Here is a 24,845-nt window from a genome sequence, read left to right as displayed (position 1 = left end):
TTGATCTTGGGCGATCGTGTAAAATGTATTCCCATTTATCTCGTATCCTTTGTAAGTCAATACAGTCAAAGATGGTCCCCTTGACAACAAGTACAACTCATCACAAACAGTGTTGTCACCTCTGAGACGTGTTTCCAACCAACTGCTGAAAGTCCTGATGTGTTCACACGTAATCTAGTCGTCGCACTGCTCCGGGTGTTTGGAGCGCAGACTGTTCTTGTGTTCATCGACATACGGGGTCACCAAAGTAGAGTTCTGTAGAACTGTGTAGTGTGCTTGAGACCAAGAATATCTGTCCCTGCATATTATTGAGTCTCTTCCAAGAGTGCCTTTTCGAGTCAGTCTCCCCTCATACCGCGATTTAGGGAGACCTATCTTGTTAAGGTCAGGAATGAAGTCAACACAAAACCCAATAACATCCTCTGTTTGATGGCCCATGGAGATGCTTCCTTCTGGCCTAGCGCGGTTACGGACATATTTCTTTAGGAATCCAATGAACCTCTCAAAGGGGAACATATTGTGTAGAAATACGGGCCCCAGGATGACAATCTCGTTGACTAGATGAACTAGGACGTGCGTCATGATATTGAAGAAGGATGGTGGGAACACCAGTTCGAAACTGACAAGACATTGCGCCACATCACTCCTTAGCCTTGGTACGATTTCTGGATCGATCACCTTCTGAGAGATTGCATTGAGGAATGCACATAGCTTCACAATGGCTAATCGGATGTTTTCCGGTAGAAGCCCCCTCAATGCAACCGGAAGCAGTTGCGTCATAATCACGTGGCAGTCATGAGACTTTAGGTTCTGAAACTTTTTCTCTGGCATATTTATTATTCCCTTTATATTCGACGGGAAGCCAGTCGTGACCTTCATACTGAGCAGGCATTCAAAGAAGATTTCTTTCTCTTCTTTCGTAAGAGCGTAGCTGGCAGGACCTTTATACTGCTTCGGAGGCATGCCGTCTTTTTCGTGCAAACGTTGCAGGTCCTCTCGTGCCTCAGGTGTATCTTTTGTCTTCCCATACACGCCCAAGAAGCCTAGCAGGTTCACGCAAAGGTTCTTCGTCACATGCATCACGTCGATTGAGGAGCGGACCTCTAGGTCTTTCCAGTAGGGTAGGTCCCAAAATATAGATTTCTTCTTCCACATGGGTGCGTGTCCCTCAGCGTCATTCGGAACAGCTAGTCCATCGGGACCCTTTCCAAAGATTACGTAGTGTAAATCATTGACCATAGCAAGCACGTGATCACCGGTGCGCATGGCGGGCTTCTTCCGGTGATCTGCCTCGCCTTTGAAATGCTTGCCTTTCTTTCGACATTGATGGTTGGTCGGAAGAAATCGACGATGGCCCAGGTACACATTCTTCCTGCATTTGTCCAGGTATATACTTTCAGTGTCATCTAAACAGTGCGTGCATGCGTGGTATCCTTTGTTTGTCTGTTCTGAAAGGTTACTGAGAGCGGGCCAATCGTTGATGGTCACGAACAGCAACGCCTTAAGGTTAAATTCCTCCTGTCTGTGCTCATCCCACGTACGTACACCATTTCCATTCCATAGCTGTAAAAGTTCTTCAACTAATGGCCTTAGGTACACATCAATTTCGTTGCCGGGTTGCTTAGGGCCTTGGATGAGAACTGGCATCATAATGAACTTCCGCTTCATGCACATCCAAGGAGGAAGGTTATACATACATAGAGTCACGGGCCAGGTGTTGTGATTGCTGCTCTGCTCCCCGAAAAGATTAATGCCATCCGCGCTTAAAGCAAACCATACATTCCTTGGGTCCTTTGCAAACTCATCCCAGTACTTTCTCTCGATTTTTCTCCACTGCGACCCGTCAGCGGGTGCTCTCAACTTCCCATCTTTCTTTCGGTTCTCACTGTGCCATCGCATCAACTTGGCATGCTCTTCGTTTCTGAACAGACGTTTCAACCGTGGTATTATAGGAGCATACCACATCACCTTCGCAGGAACCCTCTTCCTGAGGGGCTCGCCGTCAACATCACCAGGGTCATCTCGTCTGATCTTATACCGCAATGCACCGCATACCGGGCATGCGTTCAGATCCTTGTATGCACCGCGGTAGAGGATGCAGTCATTAGGGCATGCATGTATCTTCTCCACCTCCAATCCTAGAGGGCATACGACCTTCTTTGCTGCGTATGTACTGTCGGGCAATTCGTTATCCTTTGGAAGCTTCTTCTTCAATATTTTCAGTAGCTTCTCAAATCCTTTGTCAGCCACAGCATTCTCTGCCTTCCACTGCAGCAATTCCAGTACGGTACCGAGCTTTGTGTTTCCATCTTCGCAATTGGGGTATAACCCTTTTTTGTGATCCTCTAACATGCGATCGAACTTCAGCTTCTCCTTTTGACTAATGCATTGCGTCCTTGCATCGACAATGACCCGGCGGAGATCATCATCATCGGGCACATCGTCTGGTTCCTGTTGATCTTCAGCAGCTTCACCCGTGGCAGCATCATTGGGCACATCGTCTGGTTCCTCTTGATCTTCACCAGCTCCCCCCGTTGCAGCATCACCGTATTCAGGGGGCACATAGTTGTCATCGTACTCTTCTTCTTCGCCGTCTTCCATTATAACCCCTATTTCTCCGTGCCTCGTCCAAACATTATAGTGTGGCATGAAACCCTTGTAAAGAAGGTGGGAGTGAAGGATTTTCCGGTTAGAGTAAGACCTCGTATTCCCACATTCAGTGCATGGACAACACATAAAACCATTATGCTTGTTTGCCTCAGCCGCATCGAGAAACTCATGCACGCCCTTAATGTACTCGCGGGTGTGTCTGTCACCGTACATCCATTGCCGGTTCATCTGCGTGCATTATATATAATTAAGTGTCCAAATTAATAGAAGTTCATCATCACATTAAAACCAAAGTGCATACATAGTTCTCATCTAACAACATATAGCTCTCCAGAGCATCTAATTAATTAAACCATACATTGAAAGTATGTAAAACATTTCAATGCCAAAACAAATGCGATCATAATCGCAACCAAGGTAACAATTGATCCAACGGCATGATGATACCAAGCCTCGGTATGAATGGCATATTTTCTAATCTTTCTAATCTTCAAGCGCATTGCATCCATCTTGATCTTGTGATCATCGACGACATCCACAACATGCAATTCCAATATCATCTTCTCCTCCTCAATTTTTTTTATTTTTTCCTTCAACAAATTGTTTTCTTCTTCAACTAAATTTAACCTCTCGACAATAGGGTCGGTTGGCATTTCCGATTCACATACATCCTAGATAAATAAAATCTATGTCACGTTGGTCGGCATAATTTTCATAAACAATAAATGAACCAATAGTTATAAAGATAATATACATACCAAATCCGAATCATAGACAGGACGAGGGCCGACGGGGGCGGATACCAAAACCATCGCACTATATAAGATGCAATAATAAATGTAAGAAAATGATACAAGTATCTATCTAAACAGAGATCCCAGTTCAAGCCACCAACCGGGACCAATGGTGGTGGGCCAGGAGCGAGGCCCATTGGTCCCGGTTCGTCCCACCAACCAGGACCAAAAGGTCCAGACGAACCGGGACCAATGGCCCACGTGGCCTGGCCGGCCCCCTGGGCTCACGAACCGGGACCAATGCCCACATTGGTCCCGGTTCTAGACTGGACCGGGACTAATGGGCTGAGCCGGCCTGGACCATAGCCCTATTTTCTACTAGTGGCACATGCTCAACTTCCAGTCGACCGTGCTCACGGGCCCGTCCCCGTCGGCCTTCCTGCTATACTCCCCAACCTTAAGCTACTCTACCTCGTCAACAACCCCCACTCCGGCGAGATGCTGGGGGGGTGAGCCCAGATGACCCGCTCAACGCAGTGCTCCTTCACAGGGACCTGCTGACGGGACCCGTCCCGCCGCTGCCGCAACCCACACTCTGGTTGTTTGACGGCTCCGAGAACCGTATGTCTGGTCAAATCTCGGTGGTGTTCGTCGCACCATTTTCCACCGCCACTAGGAACAACTCATTGTTTGTGCCATCTCCGGCGTTGAATAGGTTGAGCGAAGCCACCACACCAAGATGATTTTGTCCTTGTCAACACGAGTGGGGTGTGCCTCATGTGCCATGTCAGTGGCGACTAACGGGCCCCACTAATTATTATTCTGTTAGGACGTGGTCAAGCGGCTATTAATGCAATATGTAACGCCATGCTTGGGAAGCGGTAGTGATTTGATAAGAAAACGATGCGGTACCAATCCATTACGCTAGCCCCGATTGTGGTAGTTTTGTGTAATGTACTCCATAATCTTGTAACTGCATAGTTTTCACTTTTCAATATATTTAATTCCGGGTTTTGCTCCTCTGAATGCCGCTTGTCATAGTTCTTTGAAGGCTTGCAATCTTTTGATGCCGGTGGAGTTCTAACCTTATTAGACTTATTGTTTGCATGAATAGTCATTTAATTATTCCACATATATTTATATGTATGACCTCTGTGTAACAATATTGGTAGTTTATGATAATAACTTGATCTTCATTGTACCACCTTGTCTTCAAGAAAATAAGTGTATAGTAGGAATGTTAAAAAATGGAATCAAAATGATTTGGTGGTGTAGATGTTTATTATAGTTCTACACTCATGGGAGTATGTACTCCCGCTCGTCATATCCACACAGCCACAATTGTTTCTAATATGCTTCATTAATAATTAATTACTAGATATCCCAAAATCAGTTTTATGAAAAATTCTATTTGAGTCCCTATATTTTATATTATTTTCACATAAACTACTTTTTTGTAAAACAAAAGGGTGGTAAATTCCATTTGAGTCACCATATATTCATGGTCAAACCTAGAAATTGGTGTTTTTTGGAAACCACCTGAAAAGATAGTTTAATGTGCACAATCGTTAGTTCTCTGTTTGGCCATGTTTCTTTCAATGTAAAAAAAATCATATTTTAGAAAATGTGAGTTCTCCATTAAGCCTCTACATCAGTTATCTCTAGTATAAAACTCAATGTAATGTGCAACATGTTAATTTATTGTAGGATCGCGATTGGAAATGAAAAAGGTTTAGTACTGGTAGATATAGACCTGGAAGGCAGGAAATATGGTGGTGTGCAGAGCACCAAAGGATTAGCACGGTTAGAAATAGACCTGGAGGACAAGGATGGCAGTGCGGAGAACACCATCACGGTCATGGCTTCCACGAAGGAAATAGGTCAAATGATAAAAGAGGTGAGTTCTCTAATAACTAAATAAAGTCTATTAAATTTATTTTTCTATAAAAAGTTGGTTATATTAGTTTGAAGAGAAGAGTATGACCAGATAAGAGGGGAAAATTGGCCAGTCAGACTTAAGTTTTTTTACAAACTACTCCCCCAATTCTCCAAGTGTTTTTACAAACTACTCCCCTTAATTCTCCAAAAGTTTTTGTTTTGGACATGTACACAGTCTGCTAAGTGTATTTTTCATATTTTTAATCTCCTAGAAAATCTATACTTATCGTGTTTGTGCATCTGATATAAATAATTAAAAAGAGACTCGTAGTAAAAGTTCGACTAGGCCTATGTCCAAAACAACTGCTTTTAGGACATCCACACAACTAGATGTTTATGGATGGACGCTTGAAGTATACGAGTGTACAAACATCATTAAGCAAACTTTGTTGGAGAAGACGACTATCATGAGGCCTGTTCAAGAAGCTGACCATGATTTCTTTTTCTGTTTGTTTCTGTATGCCAATTTTGGTCGGTATCAATGCTTGGCTTTGCTTGACATTGCTTAATAATTAATAATATATGGTTGTGTGCATCAATTGATGCACAGGCCAGGTTTTTTTCTCTTCTACAAAAAAGTTTGATCTACTAGAATGCAATTATCTTTTTGGACTATGTACATCAGCACCTCATAAGCAGCCATGATATCTATCTATGCAAAGAAAAACGAACCTGTGTAAAGCTAAGCACCTCTCCATTGCCTAGATGCTCTTAGGGAACTAGAAGGAAGAAAAAACTATTTAGATTAACTGAATGTATAGCTGGCGCTCAAGTATAGGATCGACATGTATTACGTAGCAAATGCAACTTTTCCTTGGCGCTTAAATCATTTTGATATAACAGAAGAATGCGTTATGTAGTATAGATGTTTCTTAGTGTCATCTCTAGTAAGTGATACTTGAATGCATCTACGAATCTGTGGCATTTAAAACTTAATAGGCACTATAGCAGAGTGGGCATCTACTGACGACCTGCAAACACCCTTCACTAACGCGTTTTGGCGCCCGTTGCTACTTGCTGTCAGTGGTGCTAAAAGAGCCCACTCCTGGTGTTAGTACAACACAAGAAACTAGAAAAACATGGGCTCGCGTGCCGGCGGCAGGGAGCAGCACCGCCGACTGCCCTCGATCTGGTGTGGCACCCTCTGTCAGATGATGCTTCTAGCTGACCGCACCGACACTGGAGTTCCTCCTGCTCCCTCGCCGGGTTCGTCTCGGATGCGCCACGCCGGTCCTGGGCGGCGCCTTGTCCGGTTGCGCTCTGGTGTTCCTGCGCAAGAAACTGTTTGTGGGTGTCCCATGATGCAGCTCTTGCCAAAGTAGAATCCAATCCAACAGTACGGATCACATGATCTAGGGATGACGGAATGGGTTTGGGAGAAAAGGAAAGAATAGAGCAAGGAGAGGAAGGGAATAGGGAAGGGTAGATCGTTTAAATGGTTAATGCTATCAGGCTGGTCATAGTGGGAGTAACTTAGCAAGTAACATAACACATCTCAAGAAAAGTTTGCTTATGTGGCATGTACTTAATGAGGAGAGAGGTGTTTGGAGTAACATAATATGTTACTGTAACATAATGCATCTCAAGGCAAAATGAGTCTATATCTTAATAAATGATGCCTTGCATGATACCACATATATGTTACTTCCCACTATGAAGGTAGTAAAATAGACTAGTAACATATGCATGTTACTAGTCTAAGTTACTCCTCACTATGCACCTCCGGAATCGCACCCTATGCCGACGGCCAGGGCCGTCAGCATAGCCCTGAATGGCCGCCGGGACAGGCCTATGCCGACGGCCCCCGTCGGCATAGGGCCGTCGGCAAAATATCCGTCGGCGTAGCCAGAAAGGCCGTTGGCATAGAAAGGCCGTCGGCATAAGACCTATCCCGACGGTGTCCGTACATCTATGCCGACGGCCAAGGCCGTCAGCAACGTTATCGCCTAACGGCGGCCGCCGTCAAGTCTGCCCAACGACTTGTCTCCACGTGGCACCCCTATGCCGACGGCCTGGCCGTCGGCTTAGTCAAAAACTATGCCGACGGCTAGACCGTCGGCATAGATGTGCCACGTGCCGACCGGCCGCTGCTCGTGGGCCAGGGCTATGCCGACGGCCCAGCCGTCGGCATAGTCTGAAATTAAGCCAACGGCCAGGCCGTCGGCATAGTCCTTCAAACAGAGATCCCAGTTGCTGACACGTGGGCACCTATGCCGACGGCCAGGCCGTCGGCTTAATTTCAAACTATGCCGACGGCTAGGCCGTCGGCATAGGTGCCCACGTGTCAGCAACTGGGAGCTCACGCTGGCCCTATGCCGACGGCCTAGCCGTCGGCATAGTTTGCTTTTAATTTTTTTTTCTTTTTCCTGTTTGTTTTCAAATCAGTTCAATTCAGATAACATCATATATATAACAGCATATATCAGCAGCACATATCAGCACATATCAGCAGCACATATCAACGAACGTAAGCATAAGCATCATGACAACAATAGATCATCATCACACAAGCATAAGCATATCAACGAATGTAAGCATAAGCATCATCACACAAGTCAGCTAAATGATCATCAGCACACAGAAGTCATCTCAAGCATCATCATCACATCTGAAGCATCATCGAGCACCGCGGAGGTCGTCACCGCCAAGGCGGCCAAAGTCCAGGTCATCAGTGCTAGCGGCAGCGCTACCGCCTCCACCTCCGTGGATCGGAGTGGTCGGGCTCCGTGTCTCCGGAGTGCTGCGAAGACCATGTCCGTCTGATTTCTACGGTGACGTCTTGCACATCTCGCACAGGGGCATGGTGGGATAATTCTCATTCGACGACGGAATATCTCCTTCAAATACACATCGGTTTTCGTGATCCACTCTGATGTTACTCGATTCCGACGGATAAAACCACTGTACATCCACTGATTATCTGCCATCCTCTGTTTTTTTGCATCCCACACAACATAATTAAGGATTCACTTAAATTAATCACATCAAATTTTCAGTTTCTACCGCGTTTAATCCACCTACATCTCTAATAGGTAAAGATGGGTCCTAATCCCACCCGAGAATGTGTAGATTGAGTACGTTGTCCACGCTCTACCCCGTTCCGAGACAAAATTTCGGCAGCACCTCCCCGCTGTTCTCTAGATACACGTCTCGGCAAAATGCCGAGAGAATGTGCATCCGGAGAACAACAGGGAGGCGCCGCCGAAATCCTGTCTCGGAACGGGGTAGAGCATGAACAACGTACCCAATCTACACATCCTCGGGCTGTCCGTGGAAAGCGCTGGACAATCCGAAAGAGCTGCGGTGATAAATATGCAATTGAATGCATATTTATCGATGCAACCCTTTCGGACGGGAGACGCCTAGGTTACGTCAGTTGACTTGAGAATGAAATCTAGTGATATGAAAAAATTGGAGGAGATGGACTTGTAGCTCACCCTCGGCTGTAGAGGAAGTAGTCGAACAGAGGAGGGACGATCCTTGACCAACAACTCCGATGACGATCACTCCACCGACATGAAACTCTACAAAACCTGCAAATTCCAACGCGACAAAAATTTAGAACATCACAACTCATAAAGCATATTCATCATCAACTCACAAATTTAGGTGCATTCATTTATTCTTGAATCATGTAGGGTTATTTCATCACATATTCATCATCATCATCACAACTAACAATATTAAATAAATATTCATCATCATCATCATCACAACTAACAATATCAACAATATATTCATCATCATTGTCTATTCATCATCATCATCGATTCATCTCATCGAACAAAAAATTTATCTATCTCTATCTATATATCTAACAATCTATCTATCTATTGATCTATCTATCGATCTATCTATCTATATATCTAACAATCTATCTATCTAAAAACAGAAAAAAAGGTGGAGGTCTCACCGGTGCGGCAGGGCCGGGGCGAGGCGGAGCCAGGCAGGGCCGGGGCGAGGAGGACGTCGGGGCAGGGAGGACGTCGGGCCGGGGCGGGGAGGCGCGGGGCGGGGAGGACGTCGGGGCGGGTGCGGACGGGGCGGCGCGGGGCGGGGAGGACGGCGGGGCCCGACGGCGTCGACGGCGGTCTTGGGGCGGTGCGGTGGCGGTGGGGGAGGGGATGGGGGCGGCGCGGGCAGTGGGTGCGGTGCGACGGCGGTGGGGGAGGGGATGGGGGCGGCGCGGGCAGTGGGGGGCGGCGTGGCGGCGGTGGGGGATGGGATGGGGGCGGGGGCGGGGCAGCACCGGAGTTGGGGGAGGGGATGGGGTGGCGGCGCGGCGAGGGTCGGGATAGGGCGGCGGCGGCCGCGAGGGTGGGGCAGCGGCGAGGGTCAGGATAGCGCGGCGGCGGCGGCGCGAGTGGGGATCGGGGTCGGGCGAGGAGGAGACGGTGGGGGAGATGGATGGCGAATGGGTGGTGGGGGTGAACCGCAAGGGGATAAGGTCGGCCCTATGCCGACGGCCTGGCCGTCGGCATAGGCCCACCACTTTGCCACGTCATCGATCCGTGGACATGTGCGTCTCTATGCCGACGGCAAGGCCGTCGGCATAGATAGGAGGCCTATGCCGACGGCTATGCCGTAGGCATAAATGGCAACTGCTTTTTTTAAAAAAAAAATAGTCCCACCTCACCCAAAGACAAGCAACATGACCTGTTTAAATAGTTGGCTAATCCATACGACGTGAGCTCCGGTATTCATTAGACTTCTGTTAAGAAAATGGACAATTACGGTGAAAATTTCAGTTACCGGCCCGGTCAGGTGCCCGGGTCTGAAGGTGCCGGCGGCGGCGCCGTCCGTGAGGGGGGGCACACCCCGGACACGCGTGCCACCTCTTCAGACATGCCACCACATCACCCCGCATGTATGAGGGCCCGGTGCCACGCTCCGGTGGCATTGCTACCCCCCCCCCCCAGGGCCCCCGTCCCGCCTAACCCTGTAGCGATTGACCACGCGATCTAGCCCTTTGACTTTGCACGGACGGGCTTTGACCAGTGGGCCTCCCCACCCGGTTGTGTTAGGTCAGCCCATAAAAACAGTTTGGAGCAACATCCGGGCCAGACCCACAGCAAGATCCCCTCCGTGTAGACCCCACGCGTCCGTTTACCCCCTCTAGGTGCCGGCGGCGACGCCGTCCGTGAGGGGGGCACACCCCGGACACGCGTCCCGCCTCTTCGGACATGCCACCACACCACCCCGCATGTATGAGGGCCCGGTGCCACGCTCCGGTGGCATTGCTACCCCCCAGGGCCCCCGTCCCGCCTAACCCTGTAGCCTTTGACCACGCGATCTAGCCCTTTGACTTTGCACGGACGGGCTTTGACCAGTGGACCTCCCCACCCGGTTGTGTTAGGTCAGCCCATAGGAACACTCTGGAGCAACATCCGGGCCAGACCCACAGCAAGATCCCCTTCGTGTAGACCCCACGCGTCCGTTTCCCCCCTCCAGGTGCCGGCGGCGGCGCCGTCCGTGAGGGGGGGCACACCCCGGACACGCGTCCCGCCTCTTCGGACATGCCACCACACCACCCCGCATGTATGAGGGCCCAGTGCCACGCTCCGGTGGCATTGCTACCCCCCAGGGCCCCCGTCCCGCCTAACCCTGTAGCGTTTGACCACGCGATCTAGCCCTTTGACTTTGCACGGACGGGCTTTGACCAGTGGACCTCCCCACCTGGTTGTGTTAGGTCAGCCCATAGGAACTCTCTGGAGCAACATCCGGGCCAGACCCACAGCAAGATCCCCTCAGTGTAGACCCCACGCGTCCGTTTCCCCCCTCCAGGTGCCGGCGACGGCGCCGTCCGTGAGGGGGGGCACACCCCGGACACGTGTGCCGCCTCTTCAGACATGCCACCACATCACCCCGCATGTATGAGGGCCCGGTGCCACGCTCCGGTGGCATTGCTACCCCCCCCAGGGCCCCCGTCCCGCCTAACCCTATAGCGATTGACCACGCGATCTAGCCCTTTGACTTTGCACGGACGGGCTTTGACCAGTGGGCCTCCCCACACGGTTGTGTTAGGTCAGCCCATAGGAACAGTCTGGAGCAACATCCGGGCCAGACCCACAGCAAGATCCCCTCTGTGTAGACCCCACGCGTCCGTTTACCCCCTCCAGGTGCCGACGGCGGCGCCGTCCGTGAGGGGGGCACACCCCGGACACGCGTCCCGCCTCTTCGGACATGCCACCACACCACCCCGCATGTATGAGGGCCCGGTGCCACGCTCCGGTGGCATTGCTACCCCCAGGGCCCCCGTCCCGCCTAACCCTGTAGCGTTTGACCACGCGATCTAGCCCTTTGACTTTGCACGGACGGGCTTTGACCAGTGGACCTCCCCACCCGGTTGTGTTAGGTCAGCCCATAGGAACACTCTGGAGCAACATCCGGGCCAGACCCACAGCAAGATCCCCTCCGTATAGACCCCACGCGTCCATTTCCTCCCTCCAGGTTCCGGCGGCGGCGCCGTCCGTGAGGGGGGGCACACCCCGGACACGCGTGCCGCCTCTTCAGACATGCCACCACACCACCCCGCATGTATGAGGGCCCGGTGCCACGCTCCGGTGGCATTGCTACCTCCCCCCCCAGGGCCCCCGTCCCGCCTAACCCTATACCCTATAGCGATTGACCACGCGATCTAGCCCTTTGACTTTGCACGGACGGGCTTTGACCAGTGGGCCTCCCCACCCGGTTGTGTTAGGTCATCCCATAGGAACAGTTTGGAGCAACATCCGGGCCAGACCCACAGCAAGATCCCCTCCGTGTAGACCCCACGCGTCCGTTTACCCCCTCCAGGTGCCGGCGGCGGGGCCGTCCGTGAGGGGGGGCACACCCCGGACACGCGTCCCGCCTCTTCGGACATGCCACCACACCACCCCGCATGTATGAGGGTCCGGTGCCACGCTCCGGTGGCATTGCTACCCCCCAGGGTCCCCGTCCCGCCTAACCCTGTAGCGTTTGACCACGCGATCTAGCCCTTTGACTTTGCACGGACGGGCTTTGACCAGTGGACCTCCCCACCGGGTTGTGTTAGGTCAGCCCATAGGAACACTCTGGAGCAACATCCGGGACAGACCGACAGCAAGATCCCCTCCGTGTAGACCCCACGCGTCCGTTTCCCCCCTCCAGGTGCTGCCGACGGCGCCGTCCGTGAGGGGGGGCACACCCCGGACACGCGTGCCGCCTCTTCAGACATGCCACCACATCACCCCGCATGTATGAGGGCCCGGTGCCACGCTCCGGTGGCATTGCTACCCCCCCAGGGCCCCCGTCCCGCCTAACCCTATAGCGATTGACCACGCGATCTAGCCCTTTGACTTTGCACGGACGGGCTTTGACCAGTGGGCCTCCCCACCCGGTTGTGTTAGGTCAGCCCATAGGAACAGTTTGGAGCAACATCCGGGCCAGACCCACAGCAAGATCCCCTCCGTGTAGACCCCACGCGTCCGTTTACCCCCTCCGTGACACGGCGATAGCGACGTTCGTAACGGGGGGGCGGCAATCGATATACCATCGGGAATGTTTTTTTAGATAAGGCATAATTATCTTATGCAAAAACAAAAACTAAAATAAAGTAAAAATAACAAAACAAAGTAAAAATAAAAAAATAAAGTAAAATATACGTATGCCGATGGCAAAGCCGTCGGCATATCTGTGCACACACGCAGGTTATCCCGCGGATCGATGACGGGGCGTGGCACACGGATCGATGACGTGGCGAAGGGGCCTATGCCGACGGCCATGCCGTAGGCATACCTCTGCCACATATAATATAAAAAATTAAGTAAAGTAAACATATGCCGACGGCGTGGCCGTCGGCATATCTGTGCACACACGGATCGATGATGTGGTGTGTCATACGGATCGTTGACGTGGCAGAGGAGCCTATGCCGATGGCTACGCCGTAGGCATACCTCTGCCACAGATATGCCGACGGCCGCCGTTACCGCCCGTCGACGTAGGATAAACGCCGTCAAGCGTCAGCACTGACCAGGGAGTTGGGCCCGGGATATGCCGACGGCCTGTCCTATGCCGACGGGCACCGTAGGCTTATCTCGGGCGGTCCCGACGGCCACGTCTATGCCGACGGCACCGTCGGCATAGATCAATGTATGCCGACGGCTTTTCTACGCCTACGGTCCATCCTTGGCCGTCGGCATAGGTGCGGCGATGCCGACGGGGGCCGTCGGCATAGATTTGGCCGTCGGCAAACCCAGTTTTTCTGGTAGTGATGACTAGCCTCGGTTTGTTGTGCCCTTGATTTAGTGGTCGGAGTTACATTTTGCCGAGCCTTGAAAGCTGGCATTAATAAATGTTGCGATAATGGTCAGAGTTCCATTTTTTTTCGTTGATGAGGTAAACATGTTGGAACTAAATAATGATGTACCTTAAGTTGAAGTTCTTCAATTGCATGTCTATCCTGCTCCCACTAATTGAGCGCTTACTTCTCAATTTGTTTTAGATAAGCTCATCGACTGCCCCAAGTGAGCTGATCAAGGTTGACCCCAACCAGTTGCGCTTCTCCGTTGCGCGAATCGTGTCAAGCACACTGAAGATATGCAACGTTACTGATTACCATGTGGCTTTCAGTATACATTCAAATAACAATAATACAGCGAAGTGCACCATATTGCCTAGCAAAGGAGTTCTGTCATCACAGTCGACGCTAGATCTTCTTGTAACTTATTCTTTTCCAAAAAACCGCAAAAGCTTAGAGCCCGAGGAGCTCACTGTGAAGAGCACCGTCGTAGAGGAGAGTTTCATGACCAGAGATATCATACATGATTTGTTCAAAACTAAGAGGGGCCGAAATGTGCATCGCATGGAGCTGGCCATAGTGTTCGTACTTCGTAGCCTTCAAGGTGGGTCCAACCTTTGCCCTTTTTTTCTTTTTGCTTGAACTTTGCTCGGTTTTCATTTGTAACCTACGCCCAACCAATTCTGAAATGTTTCTGACCATCTCTATCCGGTGTTTGCGAATAGACAATATCCAAAGTAAAGTCAGTGTCGACAATAGACGTGCATCCAACAGATCCATGGTGAGTGGATACGTTTCTCGTGCTGGTGCAGAAATTAAGTTCTCTGTTTGCACTATGATTTCATTAATTAAGAAAAATCCTTCTCTTGTGATACAGGATGGTCATTACTCAAGGAGACAAGTTTTTCCAAATGAACTACCACACAAAGGCAAGTGACTGAACTCACTCGAGAATTTTCTACGAGCAATACAAAATTTAAATATATAATAACAGAAACAAATGTTGTACTCAGGAAATTTTGATGGATTTTTATACTTTAATAGAAAGAAAATTTCCAAATAATGCTCTAACCTTAGGTCCTCGGACTACTTAGCCACTTGACCTTGTTTTCTTGTATCCTCTTGATGCAACATTATGAGTCAATAAAAGCGTGTTTTATCAAAGAAGAAAACTTAGCCGGATGACCTTCAAAACCGAGTATGTCATCCCCAACCTTCACTGTATTGTTCAAACAATCTTTGGCTGCTTGTTCAGGAAGGTGGTTTCGCCCACTTACCATATGGTGCATCTTGCTGAATCAGTTTTGCCTACGCAGATTACGAAGTCACCGGAATACCAAGAGTCTGTGGGAGTTATTGGAGTGTGTACCCCACACACTCTAGTTTTTTTTGTTACTCTTCTTGTCTTACATGCGTCTCCTCACTCTGTTAACCTCCCTGATGGAACCTTGACCAGAACCACAAACCACGGGTTTTTTTCAATGGAGGAGAGCTGCATGTATATTCCTTAAGAAGAAATTTATACAACGCCAAAGAAAGGCATGACCACATACAAGTGACACGACACAAACTAAAACAACAGAAGGATCACTAACCCAAGACTTGGAGATCCACGACCTGAAGACGGCCAAACCAAACCCAACCTAGTTTAGAACAGTAGTACGCCACAAGGCAAGAAAGCAAGAGTCATCCAACGCGACCTCAACTGACTACCATGACGACAACAACGGTAGCAACTGAAGCACAAGCATCGAAGGGACGAATCCACCATCAGCCTTGAGATGGCACCACATGCATGAGACTAGGCGCAACATCACTGAGCACCAAGACCACCAGCCGAATGTCACCAGACCAATCAGCTGGAGGGGGATGACCATGAGGGGACGAGCACCAACCTAGGGGAATAGGAGGTTGCATAAAGGCATTGGGGACAAAGCCCACCAGGACCGATGCTGAGGGGAAGTAGGCACAACATGAAATAAAGCCAACTGAGGCCCATGCCCCTCACGACCAGATGACCTCAAACCAAAAATGACCAATGAACTCCTGCTGGTCGCGGACGAACCAATAGGAGGCATCTCGGACAGATCCAGTAGACCTATCGTTAGATCTGGGCCAGCTAGCCGAGGATGACCAACTGGGGAGGGGGGGGGGAGGCAAGGATGGTGCATGGCACAGGGGGGGTCAGTCATTCGATAGTACAAACTAAAGTAACCATGAGCCACGACCAGGCGGGCCAAGTAGGAATGGTGGCAACGCGAGCTACCACCACACGAGCAACGGTGAGGGGAGGGGGTCAGGCACCGAAGATGAGGGATTCGGAGCATCACCCTCGTGACAGGTTGGATCCAGAGGGGAGATGAGAACGATGAGCCGTAGAGACCCCGAGACCGTCGTTAGCCACATGGGCTTCAACCGGTAGCGGTGAGGCGCGCATGGGGGGGGGGGGGGTAGAGTCACAAATGGCTGCGGTTGGGGATAGATGCACAAAATGATTGGGGGACTGGGTATAATATCCCAAACCAACTTTCTTCTCCAGCTCTGGCGACCATCCACGTCACCTCTTGTTGTCATTGCAGTACAACAAAACTCGTCATTTTCTAATTGAGTTAAATGTATATATACCCCCCCCCCCCCCAAACTTTAATATTTCGGCCACATTACCCCTCAACACGAAAACAGGTTACTTAATCCCCTCAACTTTCCAATACCGGGCGAAACAACCCCTGAGAGGCCACCATGCTGGTTTTGCGGGTTATTTCTTTTTTGAAATGGTCACCGGGGGGGAAAGGCTCCCCACCTGAATATATTTCAAAAAGGAGTGAAAGTTTGCAGGGGTCACGTATTACGTGAGGAGAGGAAATCACGCCACAGACCAGCATGTTCCTTAAGTGCTTCCGTCTTAAGACGGTGAGACCATAGAATAAGTTCGTCTAGGATAGCCAATATAGAACCTCTCGCATCAATCTCAATGTCCTGGAAAACCTTTTTGTTCCTCGCATCCCAGACTTTCCAGAGAATGAGGAGTATTACAAAGGGGCGAATCGAGGGGGGCAAGGCATCTGGCAAGCTTGTGGTAAAGATCTCAGTGATCGGACTGAAGCGGGGTCGAATGCCAGTGCGGCGCCAGATTCTGCAAGCCGCCGGGCACGTGAAGAGTAGGTGCTCCCGGTCTTCGACGGAGCTGTTGCATCTAGGGCAAGTATCGTAAGAAAGAACATGCTTCTTGCGGAGGTTTTGGCGGGTGTTCAGTCGGTCCAAGACCAAGAGCCAGCCAAAGATCATGACCCGCTTTGGCACCCTTGAGTCCCAAATCAGAGCAAGCGATGGGTCGGAGAGGTGCTCATTTAGGGCCGCATAAGCCCCACGCGTGGTGAAGCTATCACCATTTAGCAGCCTCCTCGTGTCCGGGTCCTGGGAGGTTGTGACATCCTGCAACAAAGAGGTAAGAGAAGCAAGTTCTGTGGCAGCAATAGTGGTTAGTCGATTACGAAGAGCAAGCTCGATCCCTTCCTGTAATATGGTGGCTACCAATGCATTTTGGTTTGTGTGGTGAGAGAAGAGAGCAGGGAAGATTACTGCCAGCGGTTCTGGCAGTAGCCACCGATCTAACTAGAAAAAAGTGGACATACCATTACCAATGGTGCAGTGTGAGATCTCTCTAAGACTCTGAAGATGTTTAAAAATAGTTTTTGCCAGGAAAGAACTATTTTTGCCGTGTCCAGTGTGTAGAGGGGAGTGGTTTAGAATCCAGTCCTTCCAAGGAAGGTTATCAGAGTGTAAAAATTTGAAGGAAAATTTCAGCAGTAGACAAAAGTTTTGTGCTCGTAAGTTTTTGACACCTAGACCACCTGCATCTTTAGGCGTACAGACCTTGTCCCAAGCTACCAGGCATTTTGCCCCAGAGCACACCTCGTCGTTAGACCAGAAGAAGGAGCGTCTACGTTTATCAATGGCCTCTATAACTTGGATGGGAAGGGAGAAGCATAGCATGAAGTAGGTTGGGAGGCTATCTAAGACGGCCGACAGAAGAACTAGTTTACCTCCGCAGGAGAGAAGGAGAGCTGCCCAGCCCGAAAGGTAAACGTCGCACCTATCTATAAGTGGTTGGAACGCGGATGGCGGTAATTTGTGGGGAGAGAGAGGGAGACCCAGGCATGTCTGCGGGAAGGAGGAAATGTTGGTGGCCAGATCAGAGGCGAATTTAGTAGCCTGATCGTGGTCAACGTTTAGGGGGGATGAAGGTGGTTTTGTTGAAATTAATTTGTAAACCAGTGGCGTTGGCAAAGTCGTCAAGAATCCTTTTGAGGTGAGAGGCGGAGTCCGGAGTAGCTTTGACTATTATGAGAGTGTCGTCAGCGTATTGGAGGACGGGACAAGGTAAGGTGGGACTAAGTGGGTGAAGGAGGATTCCATCAAGGTTTGCCTTGATAATCAGTTGTTGCAGAATGTCGGCGATGATAATGAAAAGGTAGGGGGAGAGAGGGTCTCCTTGACGGAGGCCGTTTTTACATTTGATCCATCTGCCCGGGATGCCGTTTAGCATAACTGCCATGGAGCCAGTGTCGAGCAGCGAGCTTATCCAGTCACACCATCTAGTTGGGAATCCGCGGGCGCGAAGAGTGCGGAGGAGGAGGGCCAGCAAACCGAGTCAAAGGCCTTACGAAAGTCGAGCTTAACAACTAGGGTGGGAGCTTTGCGTTTAGCACAGCAGTGTAGGATATCTGCTGCATAAAGGAAGTTTTCAGAGATGTTCCGCCCAGAGAGGAAGCCTGTTTGATCAGCGTGGACGAGCAGCGGGATGAGAGGTTTGAGTCTGTTGGTGAGAAGTTTGGCTGCTCCTTTGATTGGGCCGTTTTGAAGCGAGATGGGGTGAAAATCAGAGGGAGATCGAGCGTCTTGCGATTTTGGAAGTAGGATGATGAGGGCTCTATTAAGGCAGGAAATGTCACTAGAATGATAGAATTCTAGAAAGAAATCTTTGATCTTATGTTTAAGGGTGTGCCAGAATTTGCAGTAGAACCCACGACCGAAGCCATCCGGACCAGGACTGGCCGATTGATTCATGGAAAAGAAGGCAGTGGCTATTTCGTCGTCAGAGAAGGGGTCAGCAAGATGCCGGAGCTGAGGAAGGGGAGATGGGTAAAGGTCGTCGAGGTCGAAAGCCCAGGAGGGGTTGAAGGCTGTACCCATAGTTTTGCGGGTTATTTCATCCACGTGGCACACTGACCATACTTTCTTCTTTGACTTGTCTTGACACATCATCCTAGGACCCACATGTAAGTCTAATAAACCAGGACAGCGACAGACACGGGGAACCCAGGCGCCTAGGAAGCAAGGTCGGGGAGTATGGGAAGGTGGTCATGGCTGTGCCCAACAGCTCCGGGAGCGAGGCAGCGGTTGCGTCTTGCTCCGGTTCACACCTCGCCGCTGCCATCGTCGATGAGTCGGGGCAGCGCTACATCGACGCCATCAGCTGTGTATCCACCAAGGCCGTCGCGGTTATGCGCCAGAAGGACAGTATCCTAATGGAAGGTCGTCTGCGCATAACTCCGAGGCCTCCAAACAAGTCGCCGGTGTAGAAGGTTGCCTCTTATGCACTGGCACTGCAGGTCTGCAGCCTCATGTTACATCTTATCAGTACTGCCCCTTATGCACCGTCGCAGCAGCTTCAAGTTCCTTCTTATGTGTCACAGCAGCTGCCTAATGTTCCTTCTTACACATCGCAAATGTCATCAAACCCACTTTACCAAAGCTATTGCATACTTGCATTGTTCAGTTTAACGCAGATTACTCACATGAACTGGACTAGGTGGGAGTATCCATTGAGGGACGTGTGAAGCATTGTACTAGAAGTGTCCACTGCCCATCATTCAGCATCCCCAAAAGGGCCTCATTTGCTGCAGATAATTACAGATTCTATATAGATATAGAGCCTCAACAAGTTCGATACATCAGTGCTGCTCCTTTCCTTTCCCATAGCGCCAATGCTTAAGTGGGTTGTGCTGATAGGAAAAACACCATGCAGAATGCGGAGGCGAGGGACACAATGATTGCTGAACGCGCACACCTAGACAATGAGGGCCCGGGGCACAGACACGGACACCGACCACTTGCTGCTCGTGCTCACGCATTGAAGTTGTTGTACTTGACCAGAGATATAGGGTTGGAGCTGTGTGCGCATCCTCCATTTGGTAACACGACAACGGTGTTTCCACGAGCGTGGAGGCGTTGATCAACATGTACACGTACGTGGATGCTGGCCTCCATGCACATGAAGCATTTGATGGAATGCACTGGTATTGCAAAGTTAGGGGGATTAAGTAACCGGTTTTTGAGTTGAGGGGGTAACGTGACCGAAACCTTTAGGGGGGTCTATATATTTAATCCTTTCCTAATTGTTGCCTCCAAGTCAGACGCACTCACTACCCCATGCTACCAGATATAGCTCAATGCCGCGGAGGCAATTTCCCGCTGGGCCAAGCAATTTTAGGTGTCATGGGCTATAGTGACTGGACACACCAAATGGACCATGAGCGTGGCATTGTTTGGGTGACTAGACCTTTCTGCACAAGTTTAATCCTGGTGGATTCCTTGAAGGCCATAGTGGTTAATTTGGGGCTTCTCCTAAGGAACCAGGCATGGCATGAATGATACGTTTAGCCCGGTAATCATACTGCCTACCATTGGGACCGAGCTCTTCCTCGTACTGTCTTTCAGAAGGATTGTTCATTAGATCAAACATGAATAACACCTTCACACATGAATTCTTGCTGATGAGGTGAGAACGTTGGGGACTGAAGGCGTCTAAGTTGGAGAAGGCCTGTTAACTCCAGGTCTTGATGGGCGGCGCACGGTCATGAGGGTGGTGACCTCAGAGTGCAGCAATCTGGTGTGGCAACCACTTGGCATGGCGATGTCGTGGTAATCTTGTGCATATATATCAACCATATGTGTGTAGATTTTTTCTGGTGTACATGTACAAACTAACAAATTATTAAACTGATATTAGTAGAGGCAATATCACCGGAAGTCATAGAACTTGTGTTCGATGTTTATTTTGGTGCTAAAACTTTAAAAATACGAATTTGTGGCCATCCAACTTACGTTCTGGTGCAAATACAGTCACTTCACTCATATACAACCGTATGGCCTGCTCACATGGCATGCCAGCGTGGGGAGGCCCACCTATCAGTGGGTGGGAGTGCAGAAGGCGTTGGGTGGCACTAGCACGCCGTTTTTTTAGAAAACTCTATCGCAATTCATTTAACTACGCACAAAAAGCCTCAAATACAATGAAAATTAGCTGAGGCCGATGGGGTTCCAACACATGACCTGTTAATTAATTAAACACTCAGATGTGCTGGTTCACACTGAAATGTGCTCAGCTAAAATTTATTTAATTACACACAAAAGCCTGTCCTGGTCAAGCAGATAAATGGGCCCACATGTCTAACTCGGTAATTTAAGGTTGGGGCCACAAGTCAGTGGGTTACTAACAACGGATTAGGCTAACCATGTAATTACACTGATCTACACATGGCCTACCTGTAAGTGGGTCAGCTAGAAGCTTGTAACCAGGGCGCATGGATAATTTTAAGTTCCTAACCCGGGTGCAAGAATAATATTCTAGAAAAACGCGGCCGGTCGGAACCGATCTCTCGACCACGAGCAAGGAAGCGCAGGAGGTAATAGCTACACCAGCCACCTGTTAGTGACTATAAATAGAAACACTGAATTTTATATTGGGACCACGACAGCTACTCGTATTCAGGTTTTTTTTCTCCTGGAATTTCATCAAATAACTAATCTGTTACCAGAAATTTCCGTGCTCCCCCAAAAAATTTAATTTAATCTACAGAAACTATGTCAAATATAATATCTTCCGTGTGCATACAATATTAGAACGACCCAGCTAGCTTTGTGGTAGGGTCTGTGGTTCTATTCCCTGTATTGTGAAAAAAAATTGACGTTATTCATGGTCATTTAAAAAAAATGGTCTCAGCGCTGCAACAATGAATTGAATTTGCAACCTTCTAAAAGAGAGGAGTCGAGCTGACTACTGTAATAGGAAGCCCCTTTTGAAAAAGAAGGAAATTAGAAAAAACTCATTCGAGGAAACGTTTTGTGCGTCATGGCTTAAACGTTATACATTTGACATGATTTTTATATTTGAATTCCATTTTATGGCGAAAATAGTCAATATTTTTCAGAAACTGGTTTTCTTGCTGAACCCAAGAAAATAAGGAATTTAGAAGAAAAAACCGTGTCCAATATAAAGCTAGGTGTAACCCCTCCCCTCCCGCGACGCGCCCGCGCATGCCCGCGGGGGGGGGGGGGGGGGGGGGACCCTAGCCGCCCCTCCCCTCCGACCCCACCTTTCTACCATCCTCCTCGCCGCCACCGGTGAGCTCTGTCGGGCAAAGCCTGGTGGGCGCGGCGGGCCCTTCTCCTCCCTTTGCTCGTGGGGCCCCGATGCGGGCGGCGTCTTTGAGTAGCGGCGCTGGGAGGCCGTGGGGCTCAGCTGCGCGGCGGCGGTCTCGCGGGGAGGCGGGGTGGCTGGCTGATGGCGGCGCGCCTATGTCCTGGATCCGCACGCGGCGGGTGGCTGCGGCGCTCCCTTCTCGGGAGGTGGTGCGCGGACGGCCTCCTGCTGGATCTGACTGGATCTGGTAGTGGGGGTCGGGTGGCGGCGCATGGCTTCGGTGGTGCGCGCCCGGCGGCTCCGGCGCTTGGAACTCGTCGGGCGACGCGGGTAGGGCAGCGGTCTGGCGTGGCCGTTGCTCCGGTCATGGGTAGTGGCGTGGGGAGGCCCGGCGCATGGTGGCGGCCTCCTGGTGTCGTGACGGTTTCACGGTGGCTCGGCGGATCTGCCTGCGGCGGCGGCCAACTTCTCCGGCGTTGGCTCGTCTGCAATCGGTTCGTTTCGGCCTTCACCCCATCTCCTCGTCGCCCGGACGCTTCTTCCACCGAAGGGCTGGACCTCTCCCAGCCGCGGTCCATCGCGCGTCTTGCCCCCGGTGCAGCAGGACCGAGCTCGTCTCGCGCACAGTGCAGTAGGACCGAGCTCGTCTCGTGCATGGTGCAGCAGGACTGTTCTCGTCCCCCCACGGTACTGCAGGACCGAGCTCGTCTCGCGCTCAGGGTTGCAGTAGCTTGTGCCCACACGTGTTAACTATTGAGGGGCCTTTGCTTAATTAAATATGGAACGAGGTGCACTTCAGCAAAAAAAAACATGCAGTCGCCCGAGCTTTTTCCCGTCACTGACAGTGGGCCATAGGCATGCTGGCGTGACACATAAGCTTGAGGTACACCTGAATACGAGCAAAGTGACCGTATTTGCACGAGAACGCAAGTTAGATGACCGTAAATCCGTATTTTTAAAGTTCTAGCACTAAACTGAACATCGAGCGCAAGTTCTATATGACTACCGGTGATATTACCTCATATTACTACTACTCATACCGTACTGCTAATATGTTGATTTCGACTAGAACTTCGTTTGAACTTGGCTACTCCAGCTAACCATCTCAGTTTTGCTCAGTTACCATGCTTAATTTTCTTGTATGGTGCATATATCTACCTGCAGGAAGTGGAATTGGTTGAGTTGAAGGGGGGGAGAAGGCATGCTTCTGACTTCCAGCACGTTGATCTAATGTTTTTTTTTTGTCATCGCACATTTCGGCAATATAACATTCGATATCTATCACATTGCAGTTAGTTTGGCTAAATTTATAGCCCGTGAGCAATGGATTTTGGCTGGTTTTACTAGTGGACTCCTCTGCGTGTACAGTTGTGATTCACAAAATAGAATCCATGTTCTACATGAACACTCAACATCTATCAAGTCTTTGGCTATCCATTCAACTAAGCCATATGTGTTGTCAGCATCCCGTGATGGTAAAATTTTGCTGTGGGACTATGGAAAGGAGTGGCAATTGATAAAAGCATTTGATGCCAATAGTTGGCTTGATAAAGGCGATACTGTGGAGCAAGTTGCGTTTCACCCCAAGGACAACGATTTGTTTGCCAGTGCCCAAGGCAAAACAGTAAAGGTTTGTTTAGGTTTCCTATGCATGCATTCGGCAAACATCATTTTGGACGTTCCAAGTTTTCGTGATACATGTATGTGCTTGAAATTGCAGTTTTGGAATCTGCATTCGGGTGAATGTAAGCACATACTGTCTGGCCATTCAGATTCAGTGGTGTGTTTGGATTACTTCAGTCTGGGTCACAAGCTATACTGGATCACCGGTTCACAAGACAGAACTGCCAAGGTATGGCATTTCCACAGAAGAATAGACTAGCCCTTTATCATACTAACAGAATATTTATTCAATCATGAGTTTTGCTCCTTGTGGGGTCAGATCTGGGACTTTGAGACACGGAGGTGTGTTCATTCACTGAAAGGGCACATGGATGTTGTTAACATTGTGTGTTGCCATCCGGATCTTCCAATACTCATTACTGCTTCATGGGATGGGTCAGTTCATCTGTGGGACTCCACCACCTTCCGGTAACTATTACTAATTATTAACACCCCTGATGCTTCAATATGAATCAATGAAAGTTGTCCTTTATAAAAATTATTGACACCCTTGCATAGTGCATGATCTTATTCACACACAAATTAAAGATGTTACTATTTTTTATTTGAATTTGGAGTATTGTTTGGTTGAAATCTAAATTCAGCTCTGTTCCTTAAGCAATCCTGAAAAAAATGACACTAGATTGGGCTTCAAAATTACTAGTCCACTACCATCAACTATATATCCTGTTGACACTGGATTGAAAAATGCACAAATGATTTCATATAATAAAAAGAGATAGGAAAAGAAAGAATCGAACTAAATTAGTATCTGGACTGTTGAGCCGAGGGGAGAGATGTACCTCACAGCTCTCTCTTTCGTATGGTGTGGCTTTAGGGCACAGGTGGAGTCGATGCACCTCTTCTAGGTCAGCCCTCCACATGGGCTTGGGCCCTATGAGACATACTAAGATGGGCTTAGGCCCATACTGGTTTAACACGACCCCCCCCCCCCCCCCCTCAAGATGGGGGGTAGATATCTATCATTCCCATCTTGTCACATGCCAAGTTCCTAGTCCCTTATCAAGCAATATGCAACCTGTTGTCCAGAGTTGACATGAGTGAGGCTGATAATCCCATCATCAAGTTTCTCCTTAACGAAGAAGTTATCAATTTCCACATGTTTAGTCCTATCATGTCGAATTGGGTTATTAGCAATGCTAATAGCCAAATGATTGTCACACCACACCCTAAGGGTCCCTTCCTCAGAAGTTTCAAC

General features: G+C 49.6%; 2 protein-coding genes across 2 annotated transcripts; one reads left to right on the top strand and one right to left on the bottom strand.

Annotated features, from left to right (window-relative positions):
- Positions 1–16,377: 16,377 nt before the first annotated feature.
- On the bottom strand, positions 16,378–18,732 carry LOC147957114 (uncharacterized). The gene is made up of 2 exons (XM_087531588.1): positions 18,187–18,732; positions 16,378–16,971 (listed from the first exon to the last, which is right to left on the bottom strand). The coding sequence occupies exons 1-2, from the start codon at positions 18,730–18,732 to the stop codon at positions 16,378–16,380; spliced, it is 1,140 nt and encodes a 379-aa protein (XP_087387714.1).
- Positions 18,733–19,561: 829 nt separating this feature from the next.
- On the top strand, positions 19,562–24,059 carry LOC125518137 (uncharacterized). The gene is made up of 5 exons (XM_048683073.2): positions 19,562–19,733; positions 20,376–20,463; positions 23,333–23,594; positions 23,685–23,816; positions 23,907–24,059. The coding sequence occupies exons 1-5, from the start codon at positions 19,562–19,564 to the stop codon at positions 24,057–24,059; spliced, it is 807 nt and encodes a 268-aa protein (XP_048539030.1).
- The last annotated feature ends 786 nt before the right edge of the window (positions 24,060–24,845 follow it).

This window comes from Triticum urartu, chromosome 7A, assembly GCF_056163025.1.
Source record: "Triticum urartu cultivar PI428250 chromosome 7A, HENAU_Tu73, whole genome shotgun sequence".
NCBI lineage: Eukaryota > Viridiplantae > Streptophyta > Magnoliopsida > Poales > Poaceae > Triticum > Triticum urartu.
The sequence above is the reverse complement of the archived record's forward strand: the minus strand, read 5'-3'. Positions and strand labels throughout refer to the sequence as shown.

Bases quoted from the DNA above. Each gene is read 5' to 3' on its own strand.
- LOC147957114 (XM_087531588.1), bottom strand. From the start codon at position 18,732: ATGGGTACAGCCTTCAACCCCTCCTGGGCTTTCGACCTCGACGACCTT. The intron at 16,972-18,186 runs GTTTGCTGGCCC...TCTTTGTTGCAG, and splicing joins TTCGTAAGGCCTTTGACTCG to GATGTCACAACCTCCCAGGA.
- LOC125518137 (XM_048683073.2), top strand. From the start codon at position 19,562: ATGCAGAATGCGGAGGCGAGGGACACAATGATTGCTGAACGCGCACAC. The intron at 19,734-20,375 runs GTAACACGACAA...TGTTAACTCCAG, and splicing joins GTGTGCGCATCCTCCATTTG to GTCTTGATGGGCGGCGCACG. The intron at 23,595-23,684 runs GTTTGTTTAGGT...TTGAAATTGCAG, and splicing joins CCCAAGGCAAAACAGTAAAG to TTTTGGAATCTGCATTCGGG.